Genomic DNA, 24,082 nt, shown 5'->3' with positions numbered 1-24,082 from the left:
ACCCCTGGCCCTAAGTAAGTACATTTGGCCTCAACCAGAAGGAGCTCCTCAAGAAGTTCAGAGCTTGATAGAACTAGCCAGCAAGATGAACTGGATGGAACATTGACCTGATCCAATATGGCTTCTCAATTGTTCTTATGAATTGCACAATTGCATTCAGGGGGGGGGGGGGTCATCTCTTCTTAGGTATCAATTCTTCCAGCATCATTGTCAGCCTCCCTTCATTGTCATTGTGCTTATTGTGCACCCATCAAAGGAACAAAGATGGTTTGAACCTATGACCTTCTGTTGTGCTGTCTCTCATATTGTCCTTGATGCTGTCCCTTAAATTCTTCAAATTAGTTTCTGTGCTAGGCATTCTTCTGCATGTTTCATTTTGGTTTTTACTATGCTTTCCTGAATAGAGACCTTTCTTTGTCATCTCTGCTTCTCTTGGGAATGTTAAGATTGGCAAAGATCTCCCTTTCTTCCCTAGGTGACACTTGTGATCTCTCCTGATGAGTTTTGTGGTGGCTTTCTAATGTGAGAAGTACAGTGTGCCTTTGGCTACAGATAGGGGGTCCTTTTAGAATTACTTTTTGGAACCCCTTGGGAAGGCTTGGTTGATAAATAACGGTTTGGGGGATCCTAGAGGTTATTACTGACAGAATGACCTTTCCTTCAGCTTGTGAGTGAAGACAGTCACTTTTGGGTGTGAGACATGTTTGTAATCTGTGTTGTAAGCTAGTAGGCCGGGGGTCCCCAACACCTTTGACCCTGTGGGCACCTTGAGAATTCTGTCTCAAGTTGGAGAGTGTAGACTACTAAATGGTTGCCACAAGAGGTGGAGCCCAGCACAAAATGTCAGGAAGTGATGTCATGCGTAACGCTATCAGTAGCTCTACAGGATTTCAGCCAGAAGACCAGTTGAACAGGATGCCTTTTAAAATGAACATATTAGTTAAAAATATTTTTCCTGCATACATCTTCAGTCATACTGAGAAGCTCCTTGTGCTATGACGGCACTGCTGTTGAAGCAACTTTCTAAACATCTGCATAGCTGGTCAGATCTCCAATGTGCCCATGAGAAGCCCTGCTGGGCAAACACCCCACCTGGCCACACTCATTTTTTACAAACTACAAGTGCCAGGAAAGGTTATTCGTGGGCATCACATTGGGGACCCCTGTAGTGGACTCTGAAGATCAATTTGACTGTAATCCTTAGAAGCCTAATATGATGTCCACCTTAAGAATGTGCTTTCATTGCCCTCATCTTTCTGCCACTCAGGAGAATGACTCAGGAACCCTGGACACAGTTGGCGCAGTTGTGGTCGACCAGGAAGGAAACGTTGCTGCTGCGGTCTCCAGTGGAGGCTTAGCCTTGAAGCATCCTGGAAGAGTTGGTCAGGTGGGTTGAATCGGGATTTGTGGGGTCATTGGCATCTCAGCTTTGTTGTATCAAACCTATTGACTGAAAGGAAGAGCTTGGGAAAAGGAGCATTCCTCCATAGTACGCCTATATATGAGTTCTATGTAAGGACTGAGAACTTGATAACATAATAGGAACAGCTCATCTGCGCATGAGGCTCAAACTTTGTTGGTCTTGAAGAAGAAGAGTTGGTTCTTATATGTCGCTTTTCTCTATCCGAAGGAAGTTCAAAGCGGCTTACAGTTGCCTTCCCTTTCCTGTCCCCACAACAGACACCCTGTGAGGTGGGTGAGGCTGAGAGAGCCCTGATGTTACTGCTGGGTCAGAATAGCTTTATCAGTGCTGTGGTGAGCCCAAGGTCACCCAGCTGGTTGCATGTTGGGGAGCATGAAATCAAACCCGGCTTGCCAGATTAGAAGTCCTTACTCCTAACCGTGACACCAGGCTCGGTGGTGGATTCACACTTTGTTCTCCTGCTTCAGACTAACACAGTGAATCTATACATAGGAACAATGCATTTTATTAGGGCAGTGGAGAGGGGCCTTCAGTTTTAATCTTAAGCTTTTGCATCAAACTTTCATACTATCTACTAATGTCATCATACTGCGAGCTGGAAACATCTACTGATGTGCTCTGTAATCTTTAAACCCCGCCCCGCGGCGCGGTGCACTGCGCCGCAGGACAAATAAAAGAGTAAGGGCTCTGTGGGAGGAGTTAGGGCGGGACTCGTCCGGGATAAAAACTCGGAGAGGGCCACTCAGGAGCCGCTTTGCGGCTCCTGATTGGCCCTCTCCGAGAGCCACTCAGGGGCCAAGTGGCATAGCGCGCCTCCCTATTGGCCACTTGGCCCGCCCCGGACTCCTCACACATACCACTGGCAGCACACACCTCAGGTAAGTGTGAACCACCATTCTCTCCCGGCTTTTGCCGGCCCCGAAGGAGCGCCCGGGGCCGGCAGAAGCCTTGCCCGCCCACCGCTGCCGTTCTCCCGGCTTTTGGGAGGGTGGGACGGGCGGCGCCTGGCCTCCTCTCGCCCCGGGAGGGGCTTTGCCGCTCCCGGGGCGAGAGGAGGCCGTTTTGGCCTTTCGGGAGGGTGGGGGTGGGGCCACAGCTAGCCTCCTCTCGCCGCCTTCGCCGCTCGCAGGGCAACAGAACGGTGTTCTCCCAGACTTCTCTCGGCCCCGGGAATGGCCTCGCCGCGGTGAGGCTGCTCCCGGCGCCGAGAGAAGACAGGCTCCTAGCGCCCATTTTGTTCAGAAATAAAATGGGCTTTATTTCTAGTTTAACCATAATGCATTTCCTGATCACCTGTCATGAAACATAGGTATGTCCTGAAAATATATGCAAGGCTTGCTAGATTGTGTCTTAGCTTTCCCCCCATCATCAGAGTGCATTGTAGCCTGGAGACCTTTCTCAGTGGGCCAATAGCCTGCTCCTCACCTTTGAGGCTCAGTGGAGTCCTGCTTAGTCAGGGAAAGGAGGTGCCTGGCCTGGGCTATGTCAGCACACCTGATGCTTCCTTGCTGAGAGTTAAGGGATTTTTTTTGCAGCCTAAGAAGAAAGAAATATTCCTCAAATTATTCACCAGTGTTTTCAGAAGTATTGCTATTGGGGTTTTGGAGGTGTCAGGAATAGAAATGTGCTTCATGGTTTCTTTCTCAAACCATGTTTTTGTTGTTGTTGTCAGGTGTAAAGTCGTGTCCGACCCATCGCAACCCCATGGACAATGATCCTCCAGGCCTTTCTGTCCTCTACCATTACCCGGAGTCCATTTAAATTTGCACCTACTGCTTCAGTGACTCCATTCAGCCACCTCATTCTCTGTCGTCCCCTTCTTCTTTTGCCCTCGATCGCTCCCAGCATTAGGCTCTTCTCCAGGGAGTCCCTCCTTCTCATGAGGTAGCCATAATATTTGAGTTTCATCTTCAGGATCTGGCCTTCTAAGGAGCAGGCAGGGCTGATCTCCTCTAGGACTGACCGGTTTGTTCGACTTGCAGTCCAAGGGACTCACAAGAGTCTTCTCCAGCACCAGAGTTCAAAAGCCTCAATTCTGTGATGCTCGGCCTTCCTTACGGTCCAACTTCCACAGCCATACATTGCAACTGGGAATACCATAGCCTTGACTACACGCACTTTTGTTGGCAGGGTGATGTCTCTGCTTTTTAGGATGCTGTCTAGATTTGCCATAGCTTTCCTCCCCAGGAGCAAGCGTCTTTTAATTTCTTTGCTGCAGTCCCCATCTGCAGTGATCTTGGAGCCCAGGAAATTAAAATCTGTCCCTATCTCCATTTCTTCCCCATCTATTTGCCAGGAATTGAGAGGGCCGGATGCCATGATCTTCGTTTTCTTGATGTTGAATTTCAAGCCAACTTTTGCACTCTCCTCCTTCACCCGCATCAACAGGCTCAAGTTCCTCTTCACTTTCTGCCATTAGAGTGGTATCATCTGCATATCTGAGGTTGTTGATATTTCTCCCTGCAATCTTGATCCCAATTTGTGACTCCTCTAACCCCGCCATTCTCATGATGTGCTCCACATACAAGTTAAATAGGCAAGGCGACAGTATACAGCCTTGCCGAACTCCTTTCTCAATTTTGAACCAATCAGTGATTCCATGCCTGGTTCTCACTGTTGCTTCTTGACCTGCATATAGGTTTCTCAAGAGACAAATAAGATGCTCTGGTATTCCCATCTCTTTAAGAACTTGCCACAGTTTGTTTTGCTCCACACAATCAAAGGCTTTAGCATAGTCAATAAAGCAGAAGTAGATGTTCTTCTGGAACTCCTTAGTTTTCTCCATGATCCAGCGTATGTTGGCAATTTGATCTCTAGTTCCTCTGCCTCTTCGAAATCCCGCCTGTACTTCTGGAAGTTCTTGGTCCACATATTGCTGGAGTCTAGCTTGTAGGATTTTGAGCATAACTTTGCTGGCATAAGAAATGAGTGCAATGATGCGGTAATTTGAACATTCTTTGGCATTGCCCTTCTTTGGGATTGGAATGTAAACTGACCTTTTCCAATCCTATGGCCATTGTTGAGTTTTCCAAATTTGCTGGCATATTGAGTGTAGCACTTTTACTGCATCATCTTTTAAGATTGTGAACAGTTTTACTGGAATGCTGTCACCACCACTAGCTTTATTGTTTCTCAGACTTCCTAAGGCCCATTTGACTTTACATTCCAGGATGTCTGGCTCCAAGTCAGTAACTACCCCATTGTGGTTATCAGGGATGTTAAGCTCGCTCTTGTATAGTTCTGTATAATTTTGCCACCTTTTTAAAATCTCCTCTGCTTCTGTGAGGCCCCTACCATTTTGGTCCCTTATCATACCCATCTTTGAATGAAACATTCTCTTCATATCTCCAATTTACTGGTCCTCCCCATTCTATTGTTTTCTTCTATTTGTTTGTACTGTTCATTTAAGAAGGCATTCTTATCTCTTTAGCTTTTTTCTGGAATTCTGCATTCAGTTGGGTGTATCTTTCTCTTTCTCCCTTGCCTTTCACTTCCCTTCTCTCCTTAGCTATTTGTAAAGCTTCCTCAGACAGCCATTTTGATTTCTTGCATTTCTTTTTCTTTGGGATGGTTTTATTTGCTACTTCTTGTACAATGTTGCGAACCTCCGTTCATAGTTCTTCAGGCACTCTATCTATCAGATCTAATTCCTTAAATCTATTGGTCACTTCTTCTGTATATTCGTCGGGGATATGATTTAGTTCATACCTGAGTGGCCTAGAGCTTTTCCCTACTTTCTTCAATTTAAGCCTAAATTTTGCAACAAGAAGCTGATGATCTGAACCACAATCAGCTCCTGGTCTTGTTTTTACTGACTGTATAGAACTTCTCCATCTTTGGCTGCAGAGCACATAGTCAATCTGATTTCTGTGTTGACCGTCTGGTGATGTCCATGTGTAGAGTTGTCTCTTGGGTTGTTGGAAAAGAGTCTTTACTATGACCATTGTATTCTCTTGACAAAATTCTACCAGCCTGTGCCCTGCTTCATTTTGTATTCCAAGGCCAAACTTGCCTGTTATCCCAGTTATCTTTTGGCTTCCTACTTTAGCATTCCAATCCCCCATGATGATAAGCACATCATTTTTTTAGCATTGCGTCTAGAAGGTGTTGTAGGGCTTCATAGAACTGGTCAACTGCATCCTCTTCAGCAGCAGTGTTTGGGGCATAGAGCTGGATTACTGTGATGTTGAATGGTTTGCCTTGGATTCGAACTGAGATCATTCTGTTATTTTGGGGATTGTATCCCAAGACTGCTTTTACTACTCTCTTATTGATTATGAAGGCTACTCCATTTCTTCTGTGAGATTCTTGTCCACAGTAGTATACCTGATGGTCATCTGAATTAAATTCACCCATTCCTGTCCATATTAGTTCACTGATTCCTAAAATGTTGATGTTCAGTCTTGTCATCTCTTGTTTAACCACGTCCAGCTTGCCTTGATTCATGGATCTGACATTCCAGGTTCCTATGGAATAAAAATCTTTACAGCATCAGACTGTCTTTTCAGCACCAGTTCCCTTTCACAACTGATCGTCCTTTCAGCTTTGGCCCAGTCGCTTCATTCATTCTGGAGCTACTCGTACTAGCCGTCTGCTCATCCCCAGTAACATATTGGACACACTTCCGACTTGAGGGGCTCATCTTCCGGCATCATATCATTTTGTCTTTTGGAACTGTCCATAGAGTTTTCATGGCAAAGATACTGGAGTGGTTTGCCATTTCCTTCTCCAGTGGATCACCTTTTGTCAGAGCTCTCAGCTATGACCTGTCCATCTTGGGTGGCCCTGCACGGCATAGCTCAATACTTCACTGAGCTACGCAAGCCCCCTTGCCTCGGCAAGGCAGCGATCCTTGAAGGGGGCAAACCATGTTAAGTTTGTTGTAAATACATTTGCTTGAAATACATACTTTATTTTTTTTTCTATTTTTTTTGACAGGCAGCTCTTTATGGATGTGGTTGCTGGGCTGAAAATACAGGAATTCAGAATCCTTATTCTACAGCTGTGAGTACCTCAGGTATTTGCTATTCTTATAAATATTCATGATATGATTAGCATATAATGATAGAAGCTATGTTGTTGATTAACATAAATGCATAAAAAGTCCTTCGTTTCAGCTTGAATTAGCCCTGCCTGTGACCGCTATCTTCGAATATATTAAGAAACACAGAGTAAAATAATTGTATTTACTTTTAATGGTTGTGGTTCTTCATTGCAAGGTGCGTCAAGCAGAACTCTGAAGAGGTGGCAAAGAAATATATTCTAAATAAATTAATAATTTGGTTAGTGGATAGACATGGTCAAAACTTCCACTTGTAATTATTTCCTTGTAAGCTTTAATTAGTGTTGCAATATATATTCCATGGGCTAATGAGCCTGATTGTTTTAGTCTGTTCAATGGTTTTGCAGAGAAAAGACAGAAATACATTTGTGTGAGGTCCATAATGCCAGCTGTGCTTCCCTTGTCTGTGCAAATGCAACCCACATAAAAGACATACAGAAAGCAGTCTTTAGCAGGTCTACTCAAAATCCTAGTGAGGTCTGTTCAGAAGGGCTTATTGTCAGGAAAGTGTCTTTAGGACCCCACTGATGAAGTCTGGTAATTATCAAGATGGTTGTGGACACAGCCTGCAAATTGGTAAAGATACCTAATATGCGTATTCCTTATCCATTGTTGTTCCTCTATATCAGGGGTCATCAACCCCCGGTTCGTGGCCCGGTACCGGTCCGCAAAGGCCGCGCCTGCCTCCCCCCCCACAGCGAGAAGCTCGGGGAAGAAGCATGCCTGGCATGTCGGCGACGCAAACGTGCAGTTGCTGCACTTGCGCATTTGCGCCCCCCTGGTGGAGAATACGCACACGTGCAGTTGCTGTGCATGCGCGTTAGCACCCCTGGTGGCGAAAACTCGCATCCGCGGCACCTGCGTTTGCGTGCAGCTACCGTGCGGCGCCCGGGCCGTTGGCTCCCCCCTCACCCCGGAGGCGGTCCCTGACCAAAGAAAGGTTGGGGACCGCTACTCTATATATTTATGAATCAGCCTAGGGGGTGGGACGCGTCCAGCTGTCCAAGTTAGAATAGAGCCAATCAGGGTGCAGCCAGCTTTGATCTGATTGGCCCTGCCCCTGCAGCTCCCGCCCTCCGTCCCTGGACTCTAGCCTCTTTGCTCTCAGATGCCTCAGTGCCTGGAGCCAGCAGCAGGTAAGGGAGAGGACCTAGGCAAAGGGTTGTGGTGGAGGGTTTGCTAACAAGGGCCTCTTGGCCTGCTAGGCTGGCCTTGCTAATAAGGGCCTCTTGGCCTGCTAGGCTGGCCTTGCTAACGAAGGCCTCTTGGCCTGCTAGGCTGGCCTTGCTAATGAAGTCCTCTTGGCCTGCTAGGCTGGCCTTGCTAACGAGGGCTTCTTGGCCTGCTAGGCTGGGCCTGCTCATGAGGGCCTCTCGGCCTGCTGATTGCCTGCTAAGGAGCTCTGTCCCGGCCCTGCTAACGAGCTGCCCAGCCCCCACCTGCTCCACTTAATCCGGCTGTGAGCTGCCACCCAAGGCCATCTTACGCTGCCTGGCAAGGGGCCAGGGGAGGGGGCCCTTTCAAGGCCCGTTCTTAGGAACGGGCTTTGAAGCTAGTATATACAGATTGCAGAGTTAGGTTTACTGAAGTTTGATTTTTATAGATTGCAAATTGGTGGGACTGCTAAATACCAGGCAATACCAGGTTGCAGAATACTGGGCAATACCAGTGGAGCCTGTAGAAGGACCTCAGCTGGGTATAATGCCATCGAGTCCACTCTCTAAAGCAGACATTTTCTTCAGGGGAATTAATCTCTAGGTTGGAGTTTAGTCGCAATTCTGGCTCCACCTGGAGTGGAGCTAGTCTATTTTCCTGTTACCAGCTAGTCTATTTTCCTGTTTTCAAGAACTCTCAGCATAGGAGAGCATTCAAAACTGATTCCTCACCTACAGTTTGGAGTGCTAAAGCAATTTTGATCACTTCATTCTGCTGCGTGTTTTGACCAGGCCTAAGTTTTCTGGTCTGTTACTTTTTCAAGTTAGATTATTTCTGGACTAGGCATTTACTTTGGTTCTACAAAATGTGCTTCTCATTCAGTATATGAAGCCACTGCAGCTCCATATCATGTCTACTTTACCTCTTACATTACAGGATTTAAAATAATGATCAGTAAGGCTTGAATATCTGCTATCCCTACTTCAAAGTGGTAGGCTGAGCTAATTGTTATAGGCCTGTTTTTTTAGAATATGAAAACATCCAGTTGCAAGTTTTACAAATCAAGCTTTTAAATGCACCTATTGATTTTGGAATTAGATATGATAGACTATTTTAAAAACTTCTGAAGAAAGCTTATACCCATAATAATATTTTATTGGTTTTAATAATAGTGCTACTGGACTCAAACTTTGTTCTACTTTTAAAACACTCCATTTATAATTTATTAACTTGAATCTGAAGGATTCACTTTAACATGTACATGTATCAACTGAATGTCATAGAAATTTTGCTTGCACACAGAGGAAAGCACGTTGTGCAGATTCATGAACTTAATGGATGGAGTCCAAAGGATGCATAGAAAAATGTTTTTGAATGATCTGTGGCCTGGGGCCCAAGTCCTATGAGGGAAGGCCTCGGAAACGTTCAAGCTGGAGGAGGTTAACAGGGAGTATGATTGTTCTCTTTAAGTATTTAAAAGGTTGTCACTTAGAAGGGGGCAGGGAGCAGTTCTTGTTGGAAGGAGAGGATAGGACCCTCAGTAATGGGTTTAAACTATGTATAGAATGATATCGGCTAGATATCAGGGGGGAAAAATTCACAGTAAGTAGTTCAGCAATGGCATTGGCTGCCTAAGGAGGTGGTGAGCTCCCTCTCACTGGCAGTCATTAAGTGGCAGCTTGACAGATTTAGGCTGATCTTGCACTGAGCAGGGGGTTATACTAGATGGCCTGTATGGACTCTTCCTATTCTATGATTCAATATTTATTTACGGTCATTCAGACCAAAATTCAAATACATGCAATTAAAAACTAAGACAATTTAAAAAGAGAAAAACCAGTAATAGTATTATAATTTTTAAAAAAAGATCTGGCGACATAAAAACTTTAAGATGTTAGATTGAATATTTAAGACATAGTTTAAGTTGCCAGTGAGAATTGGCTCCTTCTGAAGTTGGATCAGAGAGAAATTTTCTGATCCACATACATAGTACGCAATTTCATGGTGGCAGTGCAAAATTTAGCTGTTGTCAGGATCCCATAATCACTGCCATGATTTATGCTTGACCTGAGTGGTTCCATCTTGTATTAATGTGTGTCTGTTTCACTGATTCTGTAACAACCCTGACCTGTCTATGTAGTGATTTAGTTTTCTGTAACAATTATGCTAGACTGAGTTATCTCTGGGAAGGGTAGCTGTGTAACAAAGCCGAGAAGACCTAACTATCTTTCCTGGACACGAGCCCAGGCTGGCACCTGCAGGAGGAGGCTATTTGCTCTCTGGGAAATTTACAGCTTTGGGCGGGAAAATGAACCAGTAAAAGTGATTGCCTTTTGTGTATTGATTAGATTCAACTATGAACGTTGAGGTGTTCTGATCTGCTAAGCAATAAAGCTTTCTATTAATTCAGAAGTCTAGTTGCTAGTCTGTCAGCCCTGATAGTTAGTCAAATCTCACAACCATCCTCCTCGTTCTGAGATGTCGGACCAAGAGGGGGAACCAAAACCTAAACCCCCGCCGAAGAACGAGCCGACGAGGCTGCGGGGGAGCAGGTGCCACGGCCAGTAGTAGAGAGGTGCCGCCCCAATTCTGCTACTCCCTTGGGCACCCATTCTCGGTCTTCCTACCCGGTCACAGCCAGATCAGGTTTGGCTAGAGCTTTGGACAGCCGGGGGGTGGATTACTACTTGTCACCGATCACCGGAGACGGTCCAAGTATGATGACCCTGTGGTGCCTGATTGGAGTTGTGAGTTGTGTAGAGGGGTCCCGGATCAAGAGACTGCGATCCTTCTCAAGAACCTCGAACTCTGTGACATGATGGATCGAATGGGAGACTGGCTGGTGACAATGGCTGCAGATCCCGATCCTAACATCCAGAGAGGTGCTCAGTTTTTCCTGGCGTAGATGGGGTGTCTCATCTTGCGTCCCGAAGGGATGACTGCACCTGCTCTTGGAGCAAGGAACACGCCTGTGCTGGCTGGAGACCCGGCGGAGCCTCCTATCCCAGCACAGCTGGCGCCTAATCAGCCGCCGCAGGACCAGCCTGCAACAAACCAGCCGCCGCCCCACAACGAGCCGGCGGCTCCTGCAGTGCCAGCACCTGCTCCAGAGGGGGACGGACAGCGCCATCGCCACTTCCACACTTGGTTTGTAGGTGATCCAGAAGAGTTCCATGCCTACCTGATCCAGATCCAAGGCTGTATGGTGGAGCATGGACACACATTCCAGGATTATGCGGAGTGAGTGCGATTTGTTCATCAACCTGTACAAGTATGCGCCGATGGAGGTGAGAAATTATGACTGTGTTGTCCGCTGCATGAGAGAGCGTTTCGAGGATCCTTTTGAGGCAAAGACAGGGCTGGAGAATTTGAGGAGCTTGAAGCAAGGGTCCATGTCGTTGGCTCAATACACTCATGAATTCAAAAAGATCGTGGCCTTGATCCCGGACTGGGTGGAGGCAAAGAGGGTTCAAGCTTTTCGAAAGGGCTTGCGCACGGATCTGGCAAAGAAATGTCTGAACCTGGACAACTCAGAGATGGGTCTGGTTGGCTGGCAAGGTGGAGAAGAGGATATACCTGGTTACTCACTTGGAAGGCGAGAAGCCCAGGGATGGGAAGAAGCTGGGTACTCCGAAGAAACCCATTCCCACCAAGACCTGATGCGGCTGAAAGAGCCAGGTGTCGTGAGAAGGGTCTGTGCCTGGGATGCGGGGGCCACGGCCATTTCCTGCTGACTGCCCGTCTAAGAAGCCCAAGACACCCGATTCTGGACAGGAGAAATCCACTGGAAGACCAGCAAGAAAAGACACTCCGGGAACAACCAAGACGCCGACTACGGGAAAGAAGACAGTGAAGGCGCTTCTGACTCCTCTGCTGGGACCACTGAATTACACTTCCTCTTCAAGTGGCACCGACGACGGGAATGAATCATCGGAGCCGTCAGGAAATGATGAAGACCTGCAGTGAGACAGACCCATCCCCCTACTTCTCCTCCCAGTTACTTTGACTGTGCCAGGGACAGGGAGGAAAGTGGGGGTTCAGGGCATTTCAGACTGTAGGTGCACCCGGACTATTATAAACCTGTCATTGGTGCAAGCCCTGGGTGTGGGGGAAGAGCCACTATGGAAACTGTTCAGATTTGCCCAAATGGACGGAAAGTGCGCAAAAGAAGAGGAGGCAGTGTCTCATATGCTCCCTATAGACTTTTGAACACTGGGAGCGGATCCAGCCTGTGGTGGCACCCCACGTCACCTTCCCTTTTGTCTTAGGAACTGGAGTGGTTACATAAACATGATCCCAGCATTCGTTGGGGATCCCGGTTCCTTCGTTTTGATGATCCGGGATGCCGACACCGTTGTCGCCATGCTGCCCTAGGGTGTCCCGTAGAAGGGCGGAGTGAGCATACCGTCCTATGCAGCCAAGGGTTGCCAGGCTTGCCTAAGGAGTATTGAGACTTGAAAGAAGTGTTCGAGGAGAAAGAATGTGACGAACACCCCCCCTTTCAAAAAACAGACTGTGCCATCGAATTAAAACCAGGGAAGCTGTTACCCAAGGCAGAGAGATGATTGAATTGCCTTTTTAGACAAGAATCTGACACAGGGTTTTATTCAACCAACGATGTCCCCTATGGCCGCGCCAGTACTGTTTTTAAAGAAGGAAGGCACTCTACAATTGTGTACTGATTATAGGGGCTTGAATGCTGTGTCTATTTCTAATGTCTACTCCATTCCCTTGATCAAAGACTTGTTGGGCCCCTTGGGGAAGGGAAAGATCTTTACAAACTTGGATCTTCGGGAGGCTTATTACAGAGTGAGGATTAAGAAAGGACATGAATATTTGATGGCAATTTGAATGTGCCATTATGCCATTCGGGTTGGCCGGCGCGCCCGGCATGTTCATGAATGTGATTAATGAAGTCATGCATGATTTATTATATAAAGGAGCCCTGGTTTTCTTGGATGATATTTTACTGTATTCAGAAAATCTAAAGGACCATGTGACTTTGGTGAGGGAAGTTCTAAGGCGCCTTAGGGTGAACCACTTATATGCCAAACTGTCAAAATGTGAATTCCATAAGCAGAGCATGGATTTTTTGGGGCATAAAAATGGAGGGCATAAAAATGGACCCTGGCAAAGTCAGGGACTTACTGGCATGGGAACCTCCCAAGACACGTAAGCAGCTGCGAAGTTTCCTAAGGTTCGCCAATTTTTATAGAACGTTCATCCCCAACAGTGCAACAGTGGCACTGCCACTCAGGGACTTGTTGAAAACCAAGAGAGGGGGGCAGAAAGTGAGTACGCTGAATACGCCATTGCATTGGTCAGGAGACTGTCAAGCAGCATTTAAGGCGCTCAAGGCACTATTTACGACTGAACCCATTTTGGCTCATGTAGACTTCCAGAAAATGTTTACGGTGCAAGTAGATTCGTCTAATGTGGTGATGGGGACGGTGATTCTGCAGAAAGGGAATGATGGCCACTTGCATCCGCTAGCCTATATTTCAAAGAAATATTTATACCGCCCTTCCCTACGGTCCTGAGAAGAATTGGGTGATTTGGGGAAAAAGAGGCGGCAGCAGTAAAACTTTCTTTGGCAACCTGGTGGCATTGGCTGGAGGGGTCTGCAGTCCCTTTTGAATTATGGACTGTCTACAAGAATTTGCAGGTTTAAAACAACCCTGTACCCTTTTGGTAAAACTAATGTTTTGGGCTGTTTTTCTCCTGCTTGAACTGCCCCTGAAGCATTTCCCTGGCAAAATGATTTTTTTGGCTGATGCACTGTCGCACCTCCCACAGTATGAGTGCAAGAAGGAGCCATTGGTGGATACAGTTTTTACTCCATCCCAATTGGGGCTGGTTGCAGTGACACGCAGGCAGGCCAAGGGAGGGGCTCCCTCCCCTGGGGGTTGGTTTCAGAAGTATGTCACCACTGATCCTGAGTTTGCCCGCCTCCAGGAATATTTGCAAGAGGAGGGCTTGTTTTGCAAGGGGGGAAATTCGTATGTGCCAGCGGCTGCCAGAAAAGACAATTTCAAACTCTGCAGTGATTCAAAAGCCGCGGGACACTTTGGTTTTGTGAAAACTCTGCATCTGGTATGCAGGCTTTATTGCTGGCTGGATGCAAACATATGGGGCCATTCTGCACAACTTAAATTTATTTATTTTTATTTTATTTTATTTATTTAGATTTTTATACCGCCCTTCCCTACGGCTCTGGGCAGTTTACATAAAACATTTTGGAACATTTACATAGAACACTATCAAAATCAATATAATAGTCTAACAATAATAACAACACAACAACTGGAACAATTAGAACTGCACTTCAACAGTAACTTTTAACAATCCCTCAGTAGGTTCGGTCCGTCAGTCTGGGGGGGCACCTGTAGATGTTATGGGTCAGTCGGCCCCACCAAATGCCTAGTGGAAGAGCTCCTTTTTGCAGGCCCTGCGGAATTGTGGAAGTTCGTCAGGGCCCTGATCTCTTCGGGGAGTTCATTCCACCAGCTGGGGGCCAGGACTGAAAAGGCCCTGGCCCTTGTTGAGGCCTGACATGCCTCTTTAGGGCCAGGGATCCGTAGCCAGTTGGAGGTGGCAGAGTGTAGAGCTCTTCTAGGGGTATAGGCAGGGAGGCAGTCTCTTAGATACACTGGGCCCAGACCACGTATGGCCTTAAAGGTGATTACCAAAACCTTAAACTTAATCCGGAATTGAATTGGGAGCCAGCCGAGTTCTTGGAGTACTGGCCGGATATGAGATCTCCATGATGTCTTAGTGAGAATCCTGGCCGCGGCATTCTGCACCAGTTGTAGTTTCTGGATCAAGGATAAGGGTAGGCCTGCATAGAGCAAGTTGCATTAGTCCAGTCTGGAGGTTACCATCGCATGGATCACTGTGGCTAGGTGCTCTGGTTCCAGGTAGGGCGCTAGTAATTTGGCTTGGCAGAGGTGGTAAAATGCCAGCCATGCTACCTTTGTGAACTGGGCTTCCATTGTAAGGGAAGCATCCAGGATCACGCCCAGGTTCCTGGCGGAGTGAGTCGCTAGGAGCTGCACACTGTCCAGGGTGGGCAGGCACGCTTCCTCCCATGTTCCCTTCCTACCCAACCACAGGACCTCCATCTTTGAAAGATTGAGCTTCAGATGACTCTGCTTGATCCATTTTGTCACTGCTTCCAGGCATCTGGCTAAAGATTCTGGGGGGGGGGAGTCAGGGCAGTCATCCATCAGGATGAAGAGCTGGGTGTCATCTGGATACTGGTGGCAACCCAGCCCAAACCTCCACACCAGCTGAGCAAGAGGGTGCATGAAGATATTATAGAATCATAGAATCATAGAATCATAGAGTTGGAAGGGGCCATACAGGCCATCTAGTCCAACCCCCTGCTCAACACAGGATCAGCCCTAAGCATCCTAAAGCAAATAGGATTAAATAGGATAGGAGAGAGGACTCCTTGTGGGACTCCACATGTGAGCTGGTGACAGCTAGATACTCTCTCTCCTATTGCTACCCTCTATCCGTGACCCTGGAGGAAGGAGATCAGCCATTTGAGGGCTGTCCCCCATATCCCAGTGTTGGCAAAGTGGTGAGCTAGGAGCTCATGATCGACTGTGTCAAACTCTGCCGACAGGTCTAAAAGTATCAGCAGCGCTGACCCGCCTCTTAGTCCAGTTGGCGGCCGAGGTCATCTGTCAGGGCGACTAGCGCTGTCTCCACCCCATGGCCAGGCCGACTGAAATGGGTCAAGGGCTGAAGTTTCTTCCAGGAATGCTGATATTTGGTCCACAGCAGCCCTTTCAACCAACTTCCCCAGAAACACCAGATGCGAGATGGGGCGGTAGTTGTCAGGCTCCTGTGGAGCCAAGGATGGTTTTTTGAGCAATGGGCGTACCACTGCTTCTTTTGATCCCTCCAGGAATTCTCCCGTTAAAAGAGAGAGGTTGATTATTTCCAGGAGGGGGGCTCCTATTTTTAGGTCTGTTGTTTTTAGGAGCCACAATGTTTTAGGAGCCACAATGGACACAGGGCTAGAGGGCAAGTGGTTGGCCTCGTTGTTGCTAGCATTCTGTCCACTTCATCTAATGAGAGTCGTCTGAAGTAACTCATTGTTCTCTCCAAAGACGGCCAAGAATTCTCCAGTTCACTTTCTGTGTCCAAAGTTGGAGGGAGGTCATGGCGGAGAGTCAAGATTTTGTCTATGAAGTGACTCGCAAATGCCTTACAGGTAATGTCCAATTGGCTATTGTTTTGGCATCCTTCATCAAGGGCGGTGAGAGATCGGACTACCCTAAATAGTTGTGCTGGGCGTGAGCGCGCAGATGCGATGCTAGTTGAGTAAATGTTGCATTTCACTAACTTCATCACCATCTCATAGGCTCTTAACTGCGTTCTATAAGATGCTCTCGATTCTTCGTCGCAAGTCTTCCTCCAAACTTGCTCTAGAAGTCTCAGTTCCCGTTCCTTCTTGCGGAGCTCCTCGGTGTACCAGGGGGCCCGCTTGAGATGGGGATGGAGAGGATGTCTGGGAGCTATCTCATCAATGCGGCCAGCAATCTGTCGTGCCAGTCGCTGACCAATCCATCTAGAGAAGTGCCAGGAGACATTGTGTCCTGCAGAGCATTCAGGAATCCAATCAGATCCATAAGTCTCCGTGGGTAAGCTAAAATGTGCTCGGTGCCAACTGAGGTGGAGGTGGCAGCCTAAGCCAGGTCTTCAGGGTATAGTGGTCCGACCAAGACACGGCAGTAGCTGTGACCGGATCCACGCTCAGCCCTGCACCGAAAATTGGATCCAGGATGTGGCCTGCCTGGTAGGGAGGGCCAACAATAATTTGGGAGAGCCCTAGTGTCGCCATGCTGACACCAGGTCCAGCCCATTGTTAGAGGACATTAAAGTCCCTCAGGATTATTAGTCTAGGAAACTGTAATGTCCAGGTCGCCGCTGCCTCAAGCAGGGCTGGCAGTGCATCTGGAGGTGTGTTGGGCGCCCGATACACCAGCCAGATGGCCACACGCTCGGTTGTGCCCTACCCGAGCCAACACATTCAATTCTTGGGATTTTCGGTGCAGAGAGAGCCCTGAAAGAGATGTTGTCACGGATCAGGATTGCCACTCCCCCTCCCCGCCCCATAGTCCGTGACTGATGATGGACGGAGAACCGAGCAGGGGTTAGCTCTTTAAGCGTGACTGTTTCGCCGTTTCCATCAGGCACGCCAGGTCTACCCCCTGCTTTGCGAAATACACTTGCAGAGTGGAGGCTTTGTTGTTGATGGACCTAGCGTTGCACAGCATCAGTGTTGGTGGTGGGTTGTTCACCTTTGCCTCCACCCAAGTGGCCCGAGAGATGGGGCGGAGGTTAGAAGGAGTTCGAGCATGGTCATTTCTCAAGCCCCTTCTATTGTCCAGCCCTCCTTCCACCACTGTCCCTACCTCTTCCCCTTATTATTGGGATCCCTGACCCCCTTGTTGTTACTGTGCTTTTATTTGGGCTCAATGATTGAAAGGTGTCCATGTCAGATGTTGTGTTTCTCCTTGGGTTGTCAACTGCTTAATCTCTAGGTTTGTGCCCTGGTTCTTGTTTCTTGTTTGGTTGCTTTGGCTTTGGATGCTTTAGCTTTTTCTGTTTCAGGTGGTTGATTGGTTTTGGTTGTTTCAGGTGTGTTGGATTCCAGAGAGATGACCCCGATCGTCTATTATGACACCTCAGAGCTACCCAATCTGGAATTAATTTGTTACTAGGGTGTTGTGTACATTCTATTGGGTCCCATTCAGGTGGGATGGAAGGGGGAAGGGGCACTTTTAAAGGTTGAATTTCATTTCAGGTTATTATGGTTATTAATTGGGTTATGATTGGTAGGGTTAGGGGCATGATTTGTGGTGATTAGACAGGGCCATGATTTGGATGATCAATTTAGGTTGTATTAATTTGGGTCATATCTGTGGGATTTGATTTGTATTGATTTGGGTGATATCTGTGAGATTTGATAATGCCTAATTCCCCTTCCCTCCCCCCTTACTTTTTTCTCCCCCATTACTATTTTCTGCCTGATTTCATGTTTATCCCCTCCCCCTGTAGTCGAAGTCTTACCTTTTGTAAATACTATTAATTTAACGTTCCGCATGACGTTGTAAACAAACCACAGAACTAACGCCAAACTCCAGCAACAATCGAAATTTTATAGCGCTTAGGGGGAAATCCAGAATAGTGGATTCCCCCCCGAAAAAAACGCTACACTTCTGAGCACAAGCCACAACACATCAGCAAAAGACATGTGTGTTCTCAAAATAGCGGTAGAAAGAATGTTCCTCCTTAGCTCTTGCGCACGACCTTCCGGAGACACAATCACCATTTTTTCCCCCTTAAACCGGCGAAAGCAGCGAATAAGTGAGGCTTCTTCCGCTGAAGTCCCTCCACAGAAGTGCTTAACAGTAAAACAAAGCTTCCTTCTGCAATTGTCTTTAAAGTTTCCGAGCACAATACAGCCCCCTGTTCGACACTGCCCATAATTTCGGCCAGAAATTGCACCCATTGTGTGTGGGGTTTTTTTTTTTAAGAGCATGTAAATGATTAAGCGCCTTTGGTGTGCGCAACACCAACAAAACCCAAAAGACTCTTGGGGTCTGGATTAAATCATAATACTCTGTAAGGAGCCAAGAGGACTCTTAACGGTTGGCTTTTCGCCTGAGGATCAAGCCGAAGGTTTTAGTGAAGTGTAGGACTGTTTGTGGAGCAGTTCAGATGAATCAAACAGGCATGAAGACTGAAGAAGGTTGCATAGTGACATGTACCATCTGCAGAATGTTTGTCTTTTTACCTCAGGGGGCCAATATTTACAAATGCAGCAAGTGCAAATTAGTGCCTCTGCTGGAGGAGAAGGTCTGGGGATTAGAGAAACGATTGATTACACTGCAGGACGAGGGAAATCTATCAAAACAAAATCAGGAGCACATAATGCAGGAGGGTAATAATTGGAAGAATGTTATACATAGGAGTAGAAGAATGAGAAAGTCTGACCCACTGATGCTCAGCAATCGGTTCCAAGGTCTGTCTGAAGAGGTTGATTCAGGAATCCAGGGGCATATGCAATCCCCCATGAAGAACAAGCACCAACATAGACCAGGAAAAAAGTCACATTCCCCCGCAGGTGAGAGTTCTAGGTCTTCTCCCTCACCGACCCCACAAAGCTCAGGAAACACTTCACAGTCCTCCACAAGAAAGAATTTTAGTTCTGCTCCCAAGGGTACGAAGAAACAGGTACTGGTAATTGGGGATTCCTTGCTAAGAGGTGTAGAGGCCGAAGTGTGTAGACCAAACTTGTTGTCTCGAGAGGTCTGCTGCCTACCTGGTGCACGCATCAAGGATGGGACAGAATGGCTGGACAGGCTCATCAAGCCTACAGATCATTACCCCTTCCTTCTCATCCATTGTAGGAACAAATAATACTGCCGAGCAGAACATTGAACATATTAAAAAAGACTTTGTGGATCTGGGGAAAAAAGTAAAGGCCCTGGGAGCACAGGTTGTGTTTTCATCAGTCCTTCCTGTAAGCGGCCGAGGCACAGGAAGAGAGAGAAAAATGATGCAAGTAAATGACTGGCTATGTCAGTGGTGTTGACAGGAACAATTTGGATTTCTGGATCGTGGTCGACGATGTCAATATGAGGGGCTATTATCAGGAGACGGCGTGCACGTCACAAGGGGCAGAAACAGTATTTTTGGGAGAACCCTTGCACACCTGGTGAAGAGGGCTTCAAACTAGACAGAAAGGGGGAGCAAGATGTAAATTCAGAACTTGATGTGATGGCAAGATCTGAAAATGAGAAGATCTCAAATCTACAGTGAATGTTACATAAGCAGGGAACTACTAGCTTACAAAGAAGTTCAAAAACAGAATCACAGAATCATAGAGTTGGAAGGGGCCATACAGGCCATCTAGTCCAACCCCCTGCTCAACGCAGGATCAGCCCAAAGCATCCTAAAGCATCCAAGAAAAGTGTGTATCCAACCTTTGCTTGAAGACTGCCAGTGAGGGGGAGCTCACCGCCTCCTTAGGCAGCCTATTCCACTGCTGAACTACTCTGACTGTGAAAATTTTTTTTCCTGATATCTAGCCTGTATCGTTGTACTTGTAGTTGAAACCCATTACTGCGCGTCCTTTCCTCTGCAGCCAACGGGAACAGCATCCTGCCCTCCTCCAAGTGACAACCTTTCAAATACTTAAAGAGGGCTATCATGTCCCCTCTCAACCTCCTTTTCTCCAGGCTGAAAATTCCCAGGTCCCTCAACTTATCTTCATAGGGCTTGGTCCCTTGGCCCCAGATCATCCTCGCCACTCTCCTCTGTACCCTTTCAATTTTATCTACGTCCTTCTTGAAGTGAGGCCTCCAGAACTGCACACAGTACTCCAGGTCTGGTCTAACCAGTGCAGTATACAATGGGACTATGGCAACTTGTGATTTTGATGTGATGCCCTTTGGATGCCGTCCAAAATGGCATTTGCCTTTTTTACCGCTGCATCACACTGCCTGCTCATGTTTAGTTTACAATCCACAAGTACCCCAAGGTCTCGTTCACACACAGTGTTACCTAGGAGCATATCCCCCATCCAGTAGGCATGCTTTTCATTTTTCTGACCCAGATGCAGAACTTTACACTTATCTTTATTAAATTGCATCTTGTTCTCATTTGCCCATTTTTCCATTGTGTTCAGACCTCGTTGAACTCTGTCTCTATCTTCTGGAGTATTTGCCAAAACCATGAGGCACACAAAGGATGGATTACAATGTCTCGACACTAATGCACAGAGTATGGGAAACAAGCAGGAGGAATTAGTAGTAGTAATAGAGGAATCTCTGGTCCAGGTTTCCGTCAGGCACGCCAGGTCTGCCCCCTGCTCTGCTAAATAGGCTTGCAGAGTGAAGGTTTGGTTGTTGATCGACCTGGCGTTGCACAGCATCAGTCTCGGAGGTGGGTTATTCACCATTGCCTCCACCCTAGTGGCCCGAGAGATGGGGCGGAAGTTAGAAGGGGGCCGAGCTTGATCGTATCTCAAGCCCCTTCTTTTGTCCAACTTCTTCCCACCGCTGTCTCTGCCTCTTCCCCTTATTATTTGGATCCCTGAAGCCCTTGGGTCCCCCTGTTGATGTTGTGACTATGATTATGCCCGATGTTTGTGGGCCATCCATGTCTGAAGTTTTGCTGGCAGTATGTTTAATGGCAATATGGCCAGAAACACTAATTTAGGTCCTTCCGCCATTACCGGTCCTACCTTGACTGTTGAAAAGAATAATTCGGCTGAGAGCAGAGATAATTGTAATTGCAAGAAGGCCATGGTTTTTAACACTGAAACCATTAGCGACAAGACAGCCATTAAGGCTACAAGTATATCCAGATCTACTAACACAAGGGCCAGTCTGGCTCACCCAGAATGGCTCATTTTAACGCTTGGATATTGAGCGGAAAGGTTTATAAAGTTAAAGTGAAATTAGCAATATTTTGGCATTCAGATGTTAATCTGTAAATAAAATCTACAGTTATACATGGAATGTCTTTGTAAGTTGGTGTAGGAGAAAGAAAGTTATTATTTGAGCCCAAAAACTTGATTTCCTCCTCCGACATGGAGTGAAACAGAGATTAAAAGCAGCATCCTTATGGAGACAGGTAGCGGCATTCACATCAGCGCTGCCATTAGTAGATGAGAAGTGTTCATCAAGGCATCTACATATTATCAGGTTCCTGAAGGGAGTGGCAGTGAGAGGTCGCCCAGTGGTTCATCGCTTTCCCACCTGGAACTTAGATGTGGTGTTGCAAAACCTCACCAAACATCCGCTTGAGCCATTGTGAAAGGTATTGCTGATATTTCTTAGGCTAAAAACCTTGTTTTTGGTAGCCATCACCTCAGTCAGGAGACTCAAAGTTGGCGGTGATGTCAGCGAATAAAAATTTCTGCCTTGTGCACAAAGACAGGAGTGGTGCTTAAACTGGATCCTTTGTTTCGGCCTAAGGTGGCATCGGGCTTCCACATAAAGCAAGAAGTAGCCTTACCAACCGTTTCCCCCTTTCCAAAGACGAAAATGGAAAAAATGTGGCACTCGCTTTGAAGATTTTCCTGAAACAGTCAAGTCAGTTTAGGAAGGATCAAGCATTGTTTATAAATATTTCACAGCCTAACAAGGGTTCCAAGATGTCTGCAACAGCCATTAGCAGAGGATTGAAAGAGTGTATAAGAGAAGCATACAAGTGTCAAGGAAGGCAACCTCCAGTAGGGGGGATGGCACATCCAGTGAGGAGTGCAGCCACACATGCAGTGTTGTGCAATAGAGCAGGGGTAGTCAACCTGTGAGCCTCCAGATGTTCGTGGACTACAATTCCCATGAGCCCCTGCCAGCGTTAGCGTTAGCTGGCAGGGGCTCATGGGAATTGTAGTCCACGAACATCTGGAGGCTCACAGGTTGACTACCCTTGCAATAGAGCTTCCGTGGAAGAAATCTGTAAGGTGACAGTTTGGTCATCTATTACGACATTCTTAAGGCACTACGAGATACATTCATGCAGTGTGGTGCAAGCTGCCTTTGGACAGAAAGTGCTACAAGTACAAGATAGTTAAATGATGATCCTGCCCAGAAGAAGGGACACAGCTCAGGGAAGTCCCAGAGGATGTCCTCTCCCCCTCAGAGGGAGAATGACGATTAGATATTTACTGTGAAGAGTCCTTCCCCTCTGAGGGGAAAAAGAGGATTTTTCTCTTATTTCAGTTTCTTTCTTATGGAAAAAGCCACACAAAAAGCCCACACTGGACAAATTGGACAGGGGGGGAGGGAGTATGCCAGAAGGGCCTGCACAATGACCGAGCCTAACTAAACTACACAACAATTCTTCTCTCCCCTCACACCGTCCCCCCAAATTGAATCTAATATATGATCTTTCCAGTCAAATTACACCTACAAATTAAGCCACCAATCAATCAATTATACCTCCCTCAGTGAGAGCTAATTAACATACTTGCAACTAAATCGGGAAACAAAAGTTGAAATAACTATTACTGGTTAAATTCCACACAGAAACCAACCCACCCAAACAAATCTCCCTTACAATTACCCTATTTACTCGCGTGTAAGCCTAGTTTTTCAGCACCTTTTTTCACACTGAAAAGGCCGTCCTCGGCTTATATGCAGATATATGGTGATTGAAAAAATCCTGCTCCAGCCAGCCAATCATTGCTCTGGCAGCTTGTAGGACATCAACGGTTTGACTGAGGGACTTTAATCTTTTTTTTCCCTTTTGCCTTCACTTCTTCCTCTTCTTAATTACTTCTTCCAAACTATTCTTTTGGTTTGTGGGTGAAAAGTGGGGTACAAAAACCAGCAGCTGTTCATCCACAACCAGAACTGCTCGGGGCAGCAGGAGCGCTGGTGGGCACTGGCTCGCCCCCTCCCCCCTGCTCCCGCAGCACCACCGAGGGGGCTCCCTCCCTCCCTCCTTCTTCACCCCGACCCCCACGAGGCTCGCAGTCCCAGGCCCGGCCCCCTCCCTCCAGCTCCCACTCACCAGCAGGGACTTCTTCCACATGGAAGAAGCTGGAGAGGCATGTGGCCAGGGGTGGGACACCCTTCCTAACTGACTGTTGGTTGGCCAATCAGGGATGGGACCGCTTGGACAGTGTGCACAAAGACAAACCAGCTCAGCCAAATCCATGGTAGTCCTGAGGGTAGGAGCCTGAGGTTCACACAAGATTTCCATTCCTACATGTTTTTCTGACTAACCGAGGTGAGAAGAGCTGCCTCTGTGCAGCTGGCAATGCCAGAAGTGTGCAAAAGCAATTCGGCTGGAATCTATACATATTACAGATGGGTTTTGGCGCAATGGCCATAACTTGGCTGTTGGACTGAAATGAAAAAAGCCAGCACTAACCTCAGTCTGGGCTGCAGCTGGAGGTGAAGGCTGAGGGGCCGGGCTGGCTGAGAATCTACACCCACAGAACTGGATTTGTTTGCATTCACCCATTGCACCATTTCCCTACTCCTGTCATTCCCTCCTCTCCCTCAGACTGTCGCTTGGGAAGTCAGGAACCCAAAGGTTGAGCTGCAACAACAATATTCAAAAATCTTTACAAATATGTATTAAACAAAGTGCACTGATTCGGTTATTAAAAACATAGTAACAACAACACATATCTAACTGCACATGACAGAATGGACCAAACACATTTCGACCCCGAAAGGTCTTCCCCAGCGGTCAAAATATCATGTGGAATGCTCTTTTGTTCAAGATCCAAATCTAAAGGCTTGCTGTGGGGCAAAGAAAAATCTGTTAGGCGGAGCTCCACTCCCAAAATATGTACTATCTGAGGCCACCACTCTCAGCTTTTGCCTTGCTGTACATCAAGAGTGCATTCCCATGTAGGGTTGTCCAGAGCGGGGGTCTGAATCGTCTGTTCCAGGCCG

General features: G+C 47.1%; 1 protein-coding gene across 9 annotated transcripts in view; it reads left to right on the top strand.

The window, feature by feature from the left end:
* The window catches only part of TASP1 (taspase 1), a 141,670-nt gene that overhangs the window by 43,920 nt on the left and 73,668 nt on the right, over positions 1-24,082 (top strand). For 8 of the 9 annotated variants that reach the window (XR_013227170.1, XM_077316189.1, XM_077316207.1 and 5 more), the window contains 2 exons: positions 1,268-1,387; positions 6,362-6,440. Coding sequence is in view for 7 of the 9 variants with exons in the window: in XM_077316189.1 (XP_077172304.1) it covers positions 1,268-1,387; positions 6,362-6,440 (199 nt within the window). In the remaining 2 variants the exon portion in view is untranslated. The remainder of the gene's footprint in view (positions 1-1,267; positions 1,388-6,361; positions 6,441-24,082) is intronic. The other variant, XR_013227172.1, reaches the window with a different exon arrangement.

The sequence above is a fragment of the Paroedura picta genome, chromosome 1 (assembly GCF_049243985.1).
Source record: "Paroedura picta isolate Pp20150507F chromosome 1, Ppicta_v3.0, whole genome shotgun sequence".
Lineage (NCBI taxonomy): Eukaryota > Metazoa > Chordata > Lepidosauria > Squamata > Gekkonidae > Paroedura > Paroedura picta.
This window is presented reverse-complemented; position numbering and strand designations above follow the sequence as displayed.